At 38.3% G+C, this 18,922-nt stretch overlaps 1 protein-coding gene across 1 annotated transcript in view; it reads right to left on the bottom strand.

Annotated features, from left to right (window-relative positions):
- Positions 1-305: 305 nt before the first annotated feature.
- LOC128774999 (C-type lectin domain family 1 member B-like) overlaps positions 306-18,922 on the bottom strand; it is an 82,884-nt gene continuing 64,267 nt past the window's right edge. The window contains exons 3-5 of the mRNA XM_053895348.1: positions 2,964-3,071; positions 477-634; positions 306-383 (exon numbers count right to left, since the gene is read on the bottom strand). Coding sequence (XP_053751323.1) covers positions 306-383; positions 477-634; positions 2,964-3,071 — 344 coding nt within the window. The remainder of the gene's footprint in view (positions 384-476; positions 635-2,963; positions 3,072-18,922) is intronic.

Below are 18,922 nucleotides of genomic sequence, written 5' to 3'. Positions count from 1 at the left end.
TCTAGCTACATTCAACCTCTTCATTTTTCAACCTCTTTTCCCATGGCCATGAAGGGAGAGACTCATCTTTCCTTTGAAGTTGAATCCCTCCCATATACTGATGAAGGAACAACAGAACTCAGTACAATGAGAAATTATCTCTTCAGAATGCTCATACCCTTGAAGCACTTCTTTCGCCCTGTATTAGCCCTGAGAAGCGAAATGCTGAGCCGTCTGAAGCATACTAAGTGTTAAGATGCAAAATATACAATACTAAAGACTGAAAATCATTCCATGGCATGCCCAGAAGAGCTTTTCTTCTTGATTTAAATCAATGGTTCTTCTTGGTCACTTGTTACACCTATGTCTCTTCCACAGAGAAATCTGCGCCAGTTAACAAAGTGCTTCAATTGGAGGAAAGTCGAAACAATTATCTGAACTCCAGACATGCATTGCATACTCAAAGCATTTACTCAGGTTTAGGAAAGTAGACATACTTGCTCTTCTTTAGTATCAATCTTCAGGAGACTAGCCTGCAGATCTTGGCATGACACCATGCTCCTCTCCCAAGTTTTCTCCTCTTTTGAAAAGTGGTAACAGCTTTTTCCACAGCAGTACCAGTTTCCTTGAAATGTGTCATCGTCTTCATTCCATGCTCATGGATTGGAAAACAAACATTGTTAAAATCCTGACACTACCCAAAGCAATCTACACATTCGATGCAATTTCTATCAAAATAACACCAGCGTTCTTCACAGAGCTAGAACAAACCCAAAATTTGTACGGAACCACAAAAGACACTGAATAGCCAAACGAATGTTAAAAAAGAAAACCAAAGCTGGACACATCACAATCCTGGATCAAGCTATTTTACAAAACGGTTTTCATCAAAACTGTATGGTATTGGTACAAAAGTAAACACACAGATCAACGGAACAGAACGGAGAACCCAGAAATGGACCCACAAATGTGCAGCCAGCTAATCTTTGACCAAGCAGGAAACAATATCCAATGGAAAGAAGACAGTCTCTTCAGCAAATGGTGTTGGGAAAACGGGACAGCAACATGTAGAAGAATGAACCTGGACCACATTCTTACACCATACACAAAAACAACTCAAGATGCATGACAGACCTAAATGTCAAAACCATCAAAATCCTAGAGTAGAAAACAGGAAACAACCTCTTTGACCTCACCTGCAAGACCTTCTTACTCGACATGTCTCCAGGGGCAAGGGAAACAAAAGCAAAAACGAACTATTGGGACCTCATCAAGATAAAAACCTTCTGCACCGCGAAGGAAACAATCAGCAAAACTAAAAGGTAACCGACAGAATGGAAGAAAATATTTGCAAATGAAATATCAGACAAAGGATTAGTATCCAAAATCTATAAAGAACTTACGGAACTCAACACTCAAAAGGCAAATAATCCAGTGAAGAAATGGGCCAAAGACATGAACAGACACTTTTCCAAAGAAGACATCCACATGGCCTACAGACACATGAAAAGATGCTCCACATCACTCATCATCAGGGAAATACAAATCAAAACCACAATGAGATACCACCTCACACCTGTCAGAATGGCTAAAATGAACAATTTGGGCAAGAACAGATGTTGGCAAGGATGTGGATAAAGGGGAACATTTTTGCACTGCTGGTGGGAATGCAAGCAGGTGCAGTCACTCTGGAAAACATCATGGCTGTTTCTTAAAAAATGAAACATAGAGCTACCCTATAATTAGAAACAATAATGGCACTACTAGGCATTTGCCCAAAGGACACACAAATGCTAATATGAAGTGTCACATGCACCCCAATGTTTTGCACCAGTTTCAATAATAGCTAAATCATGGAAAGAGCCCAAATGGCCATCACCGATGAATGGGTAAAGACGGTATATTCTACAATGGAATATCACTCAGCCATCAGAAGGAATGAAGTCTTGCATTTGTAACAATGTGGGTGCAAGTAGAGTGTATCGTGGTAAGCAAAATCAGTCAGAGAAAGAGAAATATAAGATTTCACTCATATGTGGAATTTAAGAAACAAAATAGATAAACATAGGGGAAGATAAGGAAAAACAAGCTAAAAACATAAAGGGAGGAAAACCGTAAGAGGCAAACCAGAAGAAACTCTTCAATACAGAGAAAAAACTGAGGGTTGCTGGAGGGCTGTTGGCTGAGAGGAGGGCCAAATGGGTGATGGGCATTAAGGGGGACACCTGTTGGGATGAGCACTAGGTGTTGTATATAAGTGATGATTTCCTAAATTCTACTCCTGAATGAATTACCAGACTACATATATGTTAACCAGCTGGGATTTAATAATTTCTTTTGAAAAAGTAATGTGTCATGATCTTTATCTTGAAAACAAAGCCACATGATCCTCAACCACAAGACCACTTAGAGACCTATGCTTTCTTTATGTATACATATATATACATACATATATATATATACACATATATACATACGTGTATGCATACATCTTGCTTACATCAGACTGAATGACTGAAAAATAGGTGGTTTTCCTGTATCCCAAACGTCTCATGTTGAGAATAGCTTTGGGGTCAAATTGTGGAGCCAGAGACTGATAGACGTCAGACCATTGTTAAAATGACACTGAGAAATCCTGACTTCCCAAGTACAGATACACTGCTCCAATAGGAAGCAGTTCTCCCTTCGGGAGAAATTCACCTAAGTGAATATAAGAGGGTGGTATTAATTCCAAGAGATCTAGACTGGAGAAAATTCATCCACAAGCAGAAAATACTCAATCAAATCAACATGACTTTGTGAAAGTCAAGAATTCAATTAGCTAGAAGAAAGAAAATGGATTTAATTTTAAAAAGTGAGAAAAATTAAAGGACTTGACAAATTCAATGTGAAGTTTTAAAATGATACATTAAAATTGAACAGAATGAGATAATCCCATGGAGGAAAAAAACTGTAAACTATCAGTATAATCATTCAGTACATACCTGTAGTGGGTAGTAAAATTAAGTGATCTTCAACTTCTGCTAAGGAAGCATTCTTGTCTTCTGGTTCTTTCATATCTTGCCTGATTTCTCCAGAACACCTGTGAAAAACTTCAATTCATTTTATAAAACTAAGGTCTTGAATGCTTGTAATAGATCATTTTATTATAATCACTTACTCTACTTCTAAATGGCACAGTGAGTGGCGCTGACTAAATGAAAGTACGATCAGAGAAACTGCCAGGTTACAATATGTTGAAGTGCCAGAACATAAAACAGATTTTTAAATAAAATGATAACTTGCTATACATTACTTTGGAAGTACGTGAGACAGGAATCAACTTCTATAAAACAGAAATGTAAACAGGAAGTGAAATATACTTTTAGTTTCTACGCCACTTACTCTTCAAATAATGATTACACAGTTGGTGAAATGAAGTAGCCAGTATTTTATTTAGCATGTAGTATTTGCACAGGAAGCTAAACACCAGGGATTTGACTCTCCTCTAGTACAAGCTTATAATTAATACACTGAATATACATAGAGGAAGAGCACACATGGCGACTTCTAACATGCAAAAAGTAAGTGAAAAATCTCTGAGCAAATTGGCAGTATCTTCTCCAAACTCACACATAAAAAAGTGTAAAATCACGCAGTGTATGGCTCTTTAAGTGTACAAAGACGGAAAGAAAGGTCCCTTAAGGATTTGTTACGCAGCTAGGAATCGTCATTTCCAGCTCTCTACCACCCATCACTGAACCAAATGCAACGTCTACTTGTAAAACTCCAACATCAATTGCACAGTCTCCTGATGTACTCCGTGGCAATAAATATAACTACTGCTTCAACTCAGTCATCCATTCCAGTGTTCATATACTGGATCTGAATTGAAAAGACACCTTAAAGGGCCCCTGGATGGCTCAGTTGGTTAAGCGTCTGACCTGGGCTCAAGTCATGATCTCACAGTTCATGAGTTGGGCCCCGCATCTGGCTCACTGTTATCGGCACAGAGGCCACTTCGGATCCTCTGTCCCACTCTCCCTGGGTCCACCCCCCACCCCTCCTGTGCTCTCTCTATCTCTTTCTCTCAACCATAAATAAAAACCATTTAAAAAAAAAAAACACCCACATTAAGACCTCCTGTACCTAAATACTACCATTTCTTGGCACCAATCAATTCCCTTCTCCTTTCCTTTTTGTCCATCCAAGGACACGTAGTACAGAACCAATTTTGGCAGGACCTCCAAGAAGCTTGCAGCATAGTCTTTATGCACATCTAAAAATAGCCAGCTTCACTGGGGCTCTTGGCTAACACTCCATTGAGCAAGCCACTCTTGATCTCAGGGTCGTGAGGTCAGGCCCAAGTTGGGTGGGGAGCCTCCTTGAAAAATTTAAAAAAAAATTTTTTTTTAATGTATAAAATAGCCAATTTTGGAGCACATTTGTCATTCACCATCTCATCTCCCCTCAAGGTTCTGAAACTCAAGTGACAAAAAAAGATCACAAAATTGTACACATACAAACTAATGCTGACCAACGCTTAGATTTTCTTCACCATTTCACCTCTCAATATAACACACTATCGTTCTTAAAGCACACTCTTTTCTCAATTCAACAGCTATTTCAAGTATTTATACTTTGTCTAAATTATCTGGTGCACCTCCTTGCCCCTTCCTCTCAGAACATGGCCTCATCTGCTCCTTTGCATGGAAACAGTCACCAGCAAGGATACCTTCTCCTCACCTTCCTGCACCTCCTCCTATAGATAACACAGGTATCTCTCACTCTACCCCAGAAAAAAATGAGCTTTGCATTGAACAAGTGTGAAACTCTCACCCCTGCTCTGGATTTCATCCCGTATCGAATCTTTGGTGATCTTGATCTCCTACTGTCAATTTCTCTCTTGAACCCTCCACAGTTTCCTTCTCATGGTTCCCTTCTCTTGCATATGATCAAGTCAGCTTTCCCACAAAGTTCCTGTCCTCCTTTTTCATATTTTTTTGTAACAGAGTTCTTTTCTTTACTCTCAGATTGGGTGCTAACATAAGATTGTTCACATTCCTTCATTCATGAGACACTTACCACATTGCTCGCAGAACTGGTTTTTCTTCCTTAGTTAGCAAGTTGTTAGCTACCCCAAATTGTAGCCAGGACCTTAAGCATTACATTTATTTACTTTGCTAGTCATTTCATCTCATCTCCCTACTTCTCTCACATGCTGTAACTAATGCACATTCAATTACTCCCTTCATACATTTTATACATAGTGTTATTGCCTCTTTGTGGATTTCCTGAAATATTACTATTTATTGTATTTGTTTTGCACTGTTGCATCTTATAAAAATGTATCGTGACATGCACAAACTTTTGTGCTCTTGCTTTGTTTTTCCATTTCATATGCTCTTGCTAAATTTCATGCATATTGTTGAATACCATTGTCATTGTCTTGACTGTCACATACATTCCATTGGCAAATCAATTGCAGAGATCTCATTTACTCTCCCATTAATGATCTTTTGAGTAGTTGTGATATGTTCCACATTGTGAATAGCACTGCTACGAACTGTCCTGTAGAAGTTCATTTCTGTGTATGTGCAAGTATATCTGTTGGATATATACTTAGGGTGAGAATTACTGAATCGTGTCGAGCTGTAGAAGACAGTACCAAACTCGCTAAGTGTTTCTATCAGGTAATACTGCCTTTAACAACGCTCGAGATCATATACATCCACATATTTTCAAGGCTTGGTAAATGTTTCGCTTATCCATAATTAAAATAAATGCTTTTCTGTATTCACTGATCTCGGAATTCACTGATCTGTATTCACTGTATTCTCTGTATCTGCTTCCTAATGTGTGAAAGAGTTTTAGCCATTACAGTCAGGCTTTGACCATACCCACTATCCCACTGGAGCTACTCTAGAAAATATCATTTCGGTCTCTCTCTTGCCAAATTTAATAAGCATATCTCTAGCCATTATAATACCTGATCCTCCTGTACAATTTGGAACTCTGGACTACCTTTGCCTTCTCCCCATGATACCATAATGTTTTGGACTCCCACCTACTTGTTTAACCAAGCATCATGGTTTTTCACTGTTTTTACTCATCTTTTACCTCCAGCTAAATGTTGATTTATCCTAAGAATCCTTCGCCTCACCCTTGTTCTTCTAGCCTGATCTACTCTCCCTGGTTTCACAAGGCAGAGCTTGGTCCAGCTTCTGCTTTCCTCTATGATATCTTCCAGTATCTTTCATCCAGGCATCTTCCTTGATCTCCAGACTTTTAATACCACCGTGTACGTGCTGATGGTCTGTGTCTGCTGTTAAAACCTACTCTAACAGACAAGACCAATCTCATTCCTTCTGGTCATCTCCACTGATATGTCCAAGCACCTCACTCCTTACTGTTATTAGCACACCTACGCAAACACCAAACCGTACTTAGTGTTCTTCTTGTGTTCTCTGTAATATTTATTGGAATACATTCACCAAGGTGTGTAAGCCTCATGTCAAATGGTATCACTGATTCAAATGTCTCCCTCACGCACTCATATTCTAGCAATTCTTATTGAAGATTTCTCATAAATGGTGCCTACCCTTCATTTCTTCTTCATAACACTAATTCAGTCATTCTAACTAACCCTGATTCCTGAAACATCCTGTTATCTTCTCCTTCCACCCACTTGCCGGATGTTGAGATTGACCTTTCCCAAATCCCTATCGCCTCATGGGACAGGAGTCATGTTTTTCCCTCACATAAAACCTTTCGGTGGTTTCTTTTGTTTTTAGAACAAATCTAAAATTTCTTAAGATATTAAAATTATCAAAACGTGCATACCTAGGCAAACCTATTTATAGCTACTTCTTAATTCTCCTAAAGCATCCAGTTCTTTGGTTCTTGTTTTCTATGCCTGGATAAGTAGTCTCTCTACCCCAAGCTTCCTGATTAAGTCCTACCTATCCTTTACATCATATCAATTATTATCTCCTGGAGGAAAGTTTTCTGGCCCTCAGCATGAAGTATTCTATTCAGCTGATATCTTGAAGCCTTTACCCCAGCACTAATAATATTTTATTTTAAAAACTGTTTACAGGGCACCTGGGAGGCTGTCAGCCGAGTGTCTGACTTCGGCTCAGGTCTTGATCTTAGGGTTCATGATTTCCAGCTGCTCATCAGGTTCCCTGCTGTCAGCACAGAGCCCACTTAGGATCTTCTGCCTTCCTCTCTTTCTGCCCCCGACCCCAGCTCATGCTCTCTCTCTCTCTCTCTTTCTCTCTCAAACATAACTAAGACATTAAAAATACATAGGAGCGCCTGGGTGGCTCAATCAGTTAAGCATCTGACTTCTGCTCAGGTCGTGATCTCGCAGTTGATGAGTTTGAGCTCAGCACCAGGCTCTGCATCTGTGGTGAGGAGACTACTTGGAATTCTCTCTCTCTCCCTCTCTCTCTCTCCCCCCCTTCCATTTGCATACCCTCTGTCTCTCTCTCAAAAGTAAACAAACAAACAAACCTCATCTTGAAAAAAGAATAACTTTCATTTTGAAAAAAATCCCCTTTATACTGAGCTCATTAAGTGCTGACTGTTTAAAATTCCTGTATCTTTAGTATCTATTATACATACTCCCTGACCCAGAGAAGATACTCAAAATTGTTGTGGAATAAATGAACCGAAGGATTAAAAATTCAGGAAGAAGATATTAAAAACAAGTGTTTTCTATACATTTTTAACAATCGATGTGAAAAATATAAAAATGATATAAAAATAGATCAACCTTATATTCCTCTGTGATTTAATCAGTATTGCAGTATGATAAGGAGTGTACTACTCAAGGAAGATTTTTCCAATTCTCTGGTCATATGGAAAACTTCCTCCTTCACAAAATATAAAGATGAATATATATGTAAACCTCACTGTACATTTCAGGAAAATTTTGTGCCATTACAGCCATGACATACACTATTTCGTGTGGTGTAAAAGCTAAGTGATGGCAAAATAGCAAAATCATTGTCATCAACATTATAAACACCATCGTGATTACTAACATTTCTATAGGACTCTATAGTTTACAAAGGCTCAGCAGAAATTCAGTTATGGTATCTCATTTTTCACGCTGCTCCTTGTTCTCATAAAAAAAAAAATGTGTGTGTGCCCGATACTCACGCATATATCTTAAGCCTGTGCTTGCCAGCAGGAGGAAAATACATGTAACTCCCAGGGTTAATGCAACCTTACGCCGTGGAAATTCTGTACAGATTCAGAAAGCAAAATATATAGTAAGCATTGAGCTTAGGAAAGCCCTCAGAGTTGGAACAAAATGGAATTCATTCTGGAATTGGAAATGAATATCCCTTTTTACTGTGATTACAAATATCCTTGAATTTTACATTTACATATACCCCTTGATCTATGAAGAACCGGACAAATAACGTCAAATATACAGAAACCCAATTATCATGATTTCATTTCTTCTTACTTGAAATCATATTTTCACAAAATAAGAAAGCAAACAAAAAACTTTACCTCTCCTTTCATCCTTTGAATATCTTTCGTCCATCTGTCTCCTTGAATAGGGTGATATCGGAGTCGTGCACATCGCTCTCTACTCGCTCATTTTTGAGGACAGTAGGCAAAGAACACAGTTCGAATCCTGTGCAATGTGGCCTGAGGCATTAAAATGGCAATATTTATCATTACGTAACAGGGACAGCTAAATGAATAAGCATGATCATCTGAAATAAACAGGTTAAAGCAAGTATCTGGGAATATTAGGGAAATTTTTTTTCATCTTTATAATGCCTTACAACAGAGATTCTACACAATTAAATAATGGTCCACGACCATTTATGGGCTTGTTATGTTAAGCATTCACTTCTTTCAAAATCATTGAATTCATGGCCAAAATTTAATAATTGATATATACCATACTCACCTAAACCTCTAGGCTTATATCATCTTTTGAAAATTACGTTTGATCACTTAGTGCATGTGTTATGCCCAAATGGCAATTATATTGACACCAAATAGACTAAGCCCTTCTTACTAAGGACACACACACACCATTTTGACCAACACTGCGCCTGCTACATTGCTTATGTCAGACCCCGCTCATTCATTCATATTATCCCTTGAACTTTAGAGTCAGTGGATCATGACTCCTTTTTAAAGTATGAGGAAAATATGAAACTCATGAGGTTCAAGGAAGGGAGTTTAGGAAGTAACATTAAATGAGGGTGGTGATTGGTTTCTTTTCTGTTTGTGGATGAGGAAAACTGAGCCTTAAGGAATATATATAGTATTCCCAATGTCAGACTGTAAATGATACACTTTAGTTAAAATAAACATATATTATAAATATATATAAATAAACATGCATAAATATGTTAAATGATAGTCTAGTTCAAGTAAATATATGTCAAAATATTAAGTTATATTTTAATGGGAAATATAAATATATACTTAGTTCAAGTCATATATATGTTCAAGTTCATATATATGTCATAAAAATAGCTTATTCATATTTATCCAAAAATATGATCCTTCACCTACACTTGGTTTATAGAAATAATATTTTCACAAAAAATACATAATAATCTCTCTCCCCTAGAAATAAAATACACAGTGATTAAAGAGGAGAAAATATTTTCCCTAAAAGAATAGTTTTGGTAAGTGTAGAAAGAATCAGATAACTGGTTTTCCTCAATAGATATGGATTTTGGATTTTTAAAAGATCTTAATATTTCACCATTTAATTACATTATACTGTTGGGAAACTTGAACAATCATCAAATAATGATAAAATGTATATACACAGTGTCATTTTTTTTTTCAATAAATATTCTCTCTACAAAAGTGCCAAATTATAAATCTTGTCTTAAGGTCGTGTATTCCTAGCTAACTGGTTTTTGTTTAGTGGTATTGGAATTGAACAAAACAATAAGAAACAAAATAATAAGAAACTAAACTTGGAAATATAAAGCTGGATTTATTTTGCTAGAAAAATACTCCTATTGTCAAAGATTCCAACTTTTGTATTACACTTAACTGAAAGAAGAGAGAATTTAACCTTTGGATAGTTCACTGCTAACCAGTTAGGTAGCACCCATAGAGATAAGAGGGGAAAAAATCACAGATTTATACCGTCTGAAAAAGAATCACATACTCCTTAAAACACGTCAGGATTAAAAAAATCATATTCTGCATCAGAAATATTCTGATCCACTCCTTTCCTCATTTGCAGAATAAAGTTAACGTTCGATATGGATTAACACAGATCCAGGAGTCAGTTCTTGGGGCAACAGTCCAAAGCCCTCCCAATTTTGTCCACAGCTTTCCCATAGCAAATGCTACTTTATCCCTCTCTGCTGGACAATGTGACAGCACAGGCACGGGTCACCCAACCTCACTGGCTGCAATACCTCATCGTACCTGGGATTTCACAGCAGGAAAAGAGCTTGGTCAGGATCACAGCTACGATGATGTGCTGGCTCTGCGGGCTTTTCGCCTCTGCCCTGACTCCACAAGGTACTAGTTGACGTGCTTGACTGACTCTCAGAGAGACCGTGTCAGGAGAAAGATAGCCGATGGCCATGTGACATTAGATACTCCCCCGCATGGTTTCCACTGGCCTCAGGGTCTCCTTTCTCCTGCACTCTGTGTCAGACAGGAGTCCTAGAGACCTCAAATGCTGAAGTTTGCAGACATTCTGTGGATCGGTACAAACCTGAGCTTCAGCAGTTACCTTGAAGCATAAAAAAACAAAAAGGCATTCTCAAAATCTCATGAGGTTAGGAAATGCTTAACAATAAATGTAAAAATTTATCAAAATAAAAAGGGAAATATCCACATTCAACCTGACATGATTCTTACTTTTTCTTTTTATAGAATGAAGTTAAGTTACCAATAGCTTTATTTTTACTATTTATATGTATAAATATTATAAAATGTGTACAAATTTTGGACTATTTTTAACAAACATCCTGAGGATAGCCATATTGCTTAGGATATTACAGAAAATCTAAATACATAAAAATTGAGAAAAATGATTTGAATAATAGCACATTCCTACTTACTTCTTGTGTCCTCTTTAACTGCCTGAAGAAACAGAGCCTTTACATAATAAAAATTAGGACAGAAAGAAAGAGACATGTTTAAACACTTAAATAGGTTTGACTGTGCTCCTTTTAAAGCATTAAAGTCAAATTCATCTATTCAACCTCTTGTAGCAAAAACTATCAAAGCATTTTTAAGACTATATTATGTGTTTAATTCAATGAGCAGCTCTATGCCCTATTTACCCCTACAAGTAAATGCTAGGAAGGAACAAAAACAGTTGTGTTTTTTTTTTTTCATATCAACCACATTGATCTGTCCATCTGAAGGGCCCCAATGATGAGATGCTTCAAAACTCTTCTTAGAAATGTGCAGTAATAACAACAAATCCACCTCGATGCCAGCCACACCAGGGGAAGTCTTTTCAAAAGCACTTTCTCCTGGTTGGAGCTCCCTTTTCCATGACTCCCAAAGCACAACTGTCTCATCCTCTTCTAAATACTGGTGGGAACACATGTGAAGTCTCTAGCTTTCTTTTTTCTGGTTTGCCTTTGGCTCACGCTGTTTCTTTTTAAGATCTAGCTCATTGCTTTCAGGAAGTAAGTTTCTGACACGAATAGAGATAATAAAGAAAGCCTTCTACAAATTTCCCATGCAAAAGGGCTCTCTCTTAAAGGCAAACACGGTTTTCAAGCATGCCTATGGACTGTGATCTGCCAGGCCCCGGGGTGTAATTCCTCTGCACGGCAGCCAGACATCTCTATGCCTTATGTCAAATTCCCCAGTGCCAAACGACCTCATTTAACAGAAATGTATTTCATCGTTTCTTTTGCTACCATTATATACCTCACTGGTAAGGAATGATTAAGCCAGCACATGGACTTTGGACGTGTATTTTAGAGGGTGAAGAGTACCCTTCATGGCCCTGAAGTACCCAAGAGTTTCAGACCTCTAAACTCTCAGGGCAACGTTGTCTTCCGGGTTATGGGTGATAAAACCCGCTGCAGTTTATTCCCCTTGTGCTTCCGAAGCAGCAGCTGAGTGAAGTGACTGACTTTGGAAGTCCCATGCTCTTCAGCAGCATCCAGCAGACCTTCTATGCAAATGAGTCTGCTGGGAGATTGGGCTTCAGGATCAGAAGCTATTAGGTGGTATTGAAAAACAGGTGTGTATGTCAGGAACCAAGCAGAAAATGGACTCTAAAAGTTAGCCCAGGTTCCAGGAATGTGTTGCCTCCAATCTTTTACAAAGTTGTTGTTTGTTTGTTTGTTTGTTTAATATTAACAAATCATCTGATACATATCTATCCCTACAAATTTGGAACAAAGCACCAATGAAAAGCAATTATTAGCAATTTCATCCTTGGGGTTCTTTAAATAAGATGCCGGCTTTATCATACCTAAAATAGATAGACTAGGTTCTAGAAAACCTTTCAAACTATATAGCCTTAAATATTTTATCAATAGTATTTACAGCAAGTAAAAAGAGTATTATGGTTAGAATATACGCATATTACGATACTTTTAGGATTGACTTGTTAAATTTTCTATTTTGGGAATGAGGCTACTTTTAATTAGTTTATGGAAAAACGTTAACCCCAAAGATCTCTGTGTCTTTAAAACACCCACACACTTTTTTACCCCAACATCAATGTATTTTTAGTGCTTCTTAAAATGATTCTTATACCTCTTTTCTACTTCGACTTTTATTTTTCCTGTAAGGTTTCACTAAAACATCACTCATGCTCACTGTCTTTACATTCACCAAGCCTCGCCTGCATCAAAGAAAAGTGCATACAATAATGACATCGAGCAAAAAAGCTTAAGGTGGTGGAAATCATGATTTAACCCCAAGATGAAATAATGAGTAAGTAAAGTGAGAGGGAGAGAGAGAGAAGGGATGATGATAACATGTCAAGAGAACAAGCAGTGTGGTAGCAGAATCTAACTAAACTCATGTGAAATTTATAACAAAGCAGGCAGACTGCATAAAATTTTGAAATAATATCCCAAGAGCAAAGGTGCAAGAGGAAGTAGGTTTTCGTTTGTATTTTTCATATTATGTTTTTCTTATGTACTATTCTCACTTATTTCTTCTTGTCTACTAAAATTGGAAAAAGGCAAGAGGGTATGAAGAAATCATGACTCCAGAATTCTTGGCAATGTTACAAGGCAAAAAATTGGGACAAGTGATGTACTTTGAAAATAAATAGGAGCTTGTGCGAAAAGAAATGAAAGGCATGAATGGAGACAGTTTGCTTTATTTCTGAACTTTGAGTCTTTCCATGTGTATTTGTTAGTCAATAACACACATTAGTGCATTACATCTCAAATTATTTGGGAGCACTTCTTTTATACTTGTGCCTTTAGTAGTTAACGATTTTTCCTTCTGCAATCACTGCTTCTCTTGAAATTTTTTCTTACCTTAGTTTCAAGAACAATCTTTAGTTCAGTAAAGCTGTCAGTAGAAACAGCACTATCGTTTAAAGCACAAAGGATCATTTCCTCTTAATGGGGTTTGTGAGAAAAGGGCTAAGAAAGAATTCTTGAGACATCTTTGGTGCAAAAAAGGTGATTTTATTAAAGCCCAGTGACAGGACCTGTGGACAAAGAGAGCTATCTTGGGATTGTGAGAAGTGACTGATTATATATTGTTTAGTTAGTGGGGATTAAGGACAGCTTAAGCCTCTAAGGAATTTGGAATCAAGGTTTTCAGGGCCATGAGGAGCTAGCCACACTTAAGATAAGGTTATTTTTAGTTTTTTTTTAATTTTTTTTTAATGTGCATCTAAATTAGTCAGCATATAGTGCAGCAATGATTTCAGGAGTAGATTCCTTAATGCCCCTTACGCACTTAACCCAACCCCCTCCCACAACCCCTCCAGTAACCCTCTCTTTGTTCTCCATATTCAAGAGTCTCTTTTGTCCCCCCTCCCTCTTTTCCTATTATTTTGCTTCCCTTCCCTTCTGTTCATCGGTTCTGTGTCTTAAAGTTCTCATATGAGTGAAGTCATATGATATTTGCCTTTCTCTGACTGACTAATTTGCTTAGGACAATATTCTCTGGCTCCATCCACATAGTTGCACTTGCCAAGATTTCATTCTTTTGGATTGGCGAGTAATACTCCATTGTGTGTGTGTGTGTGTGTGTGTGTGTATGTGTGTGTGTAACACATCTTCTTGATCCATTCATCCATCAAAGGAAATTTGGGCTCTTTCCACACTTTGGCTATTGTTGATAGTGCTGCTATAAGCATTGGGGTGCATGTGTCCTTTCAAAACAGCACACCTGTATCCCTTGGATTAATGCCTAGTAGTGCAATTGCTGGGTCATAGGGTAGATCTATTTTTAATTTTTGAGGGACCTCCATTACTATATTCCAGAGTGACTGTACCACTTTGCATTCCCACCAGCAGTGCAAAAAAGATTCTCTTTCTCCTCATCCTCGCCAACATCTGTTGTTGGCTGAGATGTTAATGGTTGCCATTCTGACAGGTGTGAGGTGGTTTCTCATCGTGGTTTTGGTTTGTATTCTCCTGATGATGAGTGATGAGGAGTATCTTTTCATGTGTCGGTTGGCCATCTGGATGTCTTCTTTGGAGGAGTGTCTATTCATGTGTTTTGCCCGTTTCTTCACTGGATTATTTGTTTTCTGGGTGTAGAGTTAGATAAGTTCTTTATAGATTTTGGATACTAACCCTTTGTCTGATATGTCTTGCAAATATGTTCTCCCATTCTGTCGGTTGCCTTTTAGTTTTGGTGATTGTTTCCTTCGCTGTCCAGAAGCTTTTTATTCTGATGAGGTCCCAGTAATTCATTTATGCTTTTGTTTCCCTTGCCTCCAGAGACGTGTTGAGTAAGACGTTGCTGCGGCCAAGATCAAAGAGGTTTCTGCCTGCTTTCTCCCCGAGGATTTTGATGGCTTCCTGTCTTACGTTGAGGTCTTTCATCCACTTTGAGTTTATTTTTGTGGATGGTGTAAGAAAGTGGTCCAGGTTCATTCTCCTGCATGTCGCTCTCCAGTTTCCCAGCACCACTTGCTGAAGAGATTGTCTTTATTCCATTGGATATTGCTTCCTGCTCTGTCAAAGATTAGGTGGCCATCCACTTGTGGGTCCATTTCTCGTTTCTCTATTCTGTTCCATTGATCTGAGCATCTGTTCTTGTGCCAGCACTGTTTTTGTGCCATACTGCCTTGATGATACAGCTTTGCAGTATAGCTTGAAGTCTGGGATTTTGATGCCTCCTGCTTTGGTTTTCTTTTTCAAGATTTCTTTGACTCTTTGGGGTCTTTCCTGGTTGCATACCAATTTTAGGATTATTTGTTCTAGCTCTGGGAAGAATGCTAGTGTTATATCTATAGAGATTGCATTGAATATGTAGATTGCTTTGGGTAGTATCGACATTTTAACAATATTTCTTCTTCCTATCCAGGAGCATGGAATCTTTTTCCCTTTTTTTGTGTCTTCTTCAATTTCTTTCATAAGCTTTCTATAGTTTTCAGTGTATAGATTCTGCACCTTTTTGGTTACATTTATTCCTAGGTATTTTATGGGTTTTGGTGCAACTGTAAGTGGGATCGATTCCTTGATTACCCTTTCTGTCGCTTCATTGTTGGTGTATAGGAATGCAACCTATTTCTGGGCATTGCTTTTCTCTCCTGCAACTTTGCTCAATTCATGAATCACTTCTAGCAGTTTTTTGGTGGAACCCTTTGGGTTTTCCATAAGGAGTATCATGTCAACTCCGAAGAGTGAAAGTTTGACCTCCTCCTGGCCAATTTGCATGCTTTTATTTCTTTGTGTTTTCTGATTGCTGAGTTCAAATCTTCCACTACTATGTTGAATAACTGTGGTGAGAGTGGACGTTCCTGTCTTGTTCCTGACCTTAGGGAGAAAGCTTTCCATTTTTCCCCATTGAGGATGATATTAGCCTTGGGTCATTCACATATGGCTTTTTGATCTTGTGGTTTGATCCTTCTATCCCTACTTTCTTGAGGGTTTTTATCAAGAAAGGATGCTGTATTTTGTCAAATGCTTTCTCTGCATCTATTCAGAGGATTTTATTATTCTTGTCCTTTCTTTTATTGATGTGATGAATCGTATTGATTGTTTTGCAGATATTGACCCAGCCCTACATCCCAGGTATAAACTCCACTCAGTCGTGGTGAATAATTTTCTTAATGTATTGTTGGAGCTGTTTGGCTAATAGTTTTTGAGGATTTTACATCCATGTACACAGGGAAATTAGTCTGTAGTTCTCCTTTTTAGTGGGGTCTCTGTCTGGTTTTGGAATCAACATAATGCTGGCTTCATAGAAAGCGTTTGGAAGTTTTCCTTCCATTTCTATTTTTTGGAACAGTTTCAAGAGAATGGGTGTTAACTCTTCCTTAAATGTTTGGTAGAATTCCCCCTGGAAAGCCTTCTGGCCCTGGACTCTTGTTTTTTGGCAGATTTTTGATTACTAATTCGATTTCCTTACTGGTTATGGATCTGTTCAAATTTTCTATTTCTTCCTGTTTCAGTTTTGGTAGTGTATAGGTTTCGAGGAATTAGTCCACTTCATCCAGATTGCCTATTTTACTGACAAAAATTGCTCATAATATCCTCTGATGATTGATTTTATTTCTGTTGTGTTGGTTGTGACCTCTCCTCTTTCATTCTTGATTTTACTTATTTGGGTCCTTTTCTTTTTCTTCTTGATCAAACTGGCTAGTGGTTTATCATTTTTGTTAATTTCTGCTCTAATCTTTATTACTTCCTGTATTCTGCTGGTTTGGGGTGTAATTTGCTGTTCTTTTCCAAGCTCCTTAAGGTGTAAGGTTGTGTACCTGAGATCTTTCTTCTTTCTTTAGGAAGGCCTGGATTGCTATATACTTTCTTCTTTTGACCGCCTTTGTTGTGTCTCAGAGTTTTGGGGATGTGGTGCTATCATTTTCATTGACTTCCATACACTTTTTAATTTCCTCTTTAACCTCTTGGCTAGCCCATTCATTCCTTAATAAGATGTGCTTTAGGTTCCAAGTATTTGTTACCTTTCCAAATTTTTTCCTGTGGTTGATTTCAAGTTTCATAACGTTGTGGTCTGAAAACATGCATGGTATGATCTTGATATTTTTGCACTTGTTGAGGGCTGATTTGTGTCCCAGTATGTGGTCTATTCTGGAGAATGTTCCATGTGGACTGGCGAAGAATATATTCTTCTGCTTTAGGATGAAATGTTCTGAATACACTGATAAAAGTCTAGCCAGGCTTTTCAAAAAGAAAAGGGAGATGACCCAAATAGATAAAATCATGAATGAAAGTGGAATTATTGCAAAAAATCCCTCAGAAATACAAGCAATTATCAGGGAATACTATGAAGAATTATGTGCTAACAAACTGGACAACCTGGAAGAAATAGACAAATTCCTAAACACCCACACACTTCCAAAACTCAACCAGGAAGAAATAGAAAGCTCGAACAGACACATAACCAGCGATGAAATTGAATCAGTTAACAAACATCTCCCAACAAACAACATTCCAGGACCAGATGGCTTCCCAGGGGAGATCTACCAGGCTTTTAAAGCAGAGATAATACCTAACCTTCTCAAGCTGTTCCAAAAAATAGAAAGGTAAGGAAAACTTCCAGACTCATTCTATGAAGCCAGCATTACTTTCATTCCTAAACCAGGCGGAGGCCCAGGGGAAAAAAAAAAAACCCTACAGGCCAATATCCCTGATGAATATGGATGCAAAAATCCTCAATAAGATGCTAGCAAATCGATTTAGACAGCATATAAAAAGAATTATACACAATGATCAAGTAGGATGCATTCCTGGACTGCAGGGCTGGTTCAACATTCGCAAATCAATCAATTTGATACATCACATTAATAAAAGAAAAGATAAGAACCATATGATCCTGTCTATGATGCAGAAAAAGCATTCAACAAAATTCAGCATCCTTGCTTAACAACCCTTGAGAAAGTCGGGATAGAAGGAACACAAAGATCATAAAAGCCATTTATGAAAAGCCCACAGCTAATATCATCCTCAAAGGAAAAAAAACTGACAGCTTTCCCCCTGAGACCAGGAACACGACAGGGACATCCACGCTCATCTCTGCTGTTTAACATAGTGTTGGAAGTGCTAGCATCAGCAATCAGACAACAAAAGGAAATCAAGGCATCAAAATAGGCAATGATGATGTCAAGCATTCACTTTTTGCAGGTGACATGATATTATAGGTGGAAAACCCGATAGACTCCACCAAAAGTCTGATAGAACTGTTACATGAATTCAGCCTAGTCGCAGGATACAAAATCAATGTACAGAAATCAGTTGCATTCTTATACACTAATAATGAAGCAACAGAAAGACAAATAAAGAAACTGATCCCATTCACAATTGCACCAAGAAGCATAAAATACCTAGGAATAAACTTAACCACAGATGGAAAAGATGTGTTTGCTGAGCACTATAGCTTATGAGGGTATTGAAGAAGACATAAAGACATGGAAAAACATTCCATGCTCATGGATTGGAAGAATAAATATTGTGGATGGCGGCGTAGGAGGACGCTGGGCTCACCGCACGTCCTGCCGATCACTTAGATTCCACCTACACCTGCCTAAATAACCCAGAAAACCGCCAGAGGATTAGCAGAATGGAGTCTCCGGAGCCAAGGGCAGACGAGAGGCCCACGGAAGAGGGTAGGAAGGGCGGCGAGGCGGTGCGCCCTCCACGGACTGGCGGAAGGGAGCCGGGGTGGAGGGGCAGCTCGCCGGCCAAGCAGAGCCCCCGAGTCTGGCTGGCAAAAGTGGAGGGGCCTGACGGACTGTGTTCCGACATCAAGCGCAATTTAGCGTCTGGGAGGTCATAAGGTAACAGCTCTGCTCAGAAAGCCGGAAGGCTGGAGGACA

The sequence above is a fragment of the Panthera pardus genome, unplaced genomic scaffold (assembly GCF_024362965.1).
Source record: "Panthera pardus isolate Hobbes unplaced genomic scaffold, ASM2436296v1 HiC_scaffold_6, whole genome shotgun sequence".
NCBI lineage: Eukaryota > Metazoa > Chordata > Mammalia > Carnivora > Felidae > Panthera > Panthera pardus.
This window is presented reverse-complemented; position numbering and strand designations above follow the sequence as displayed.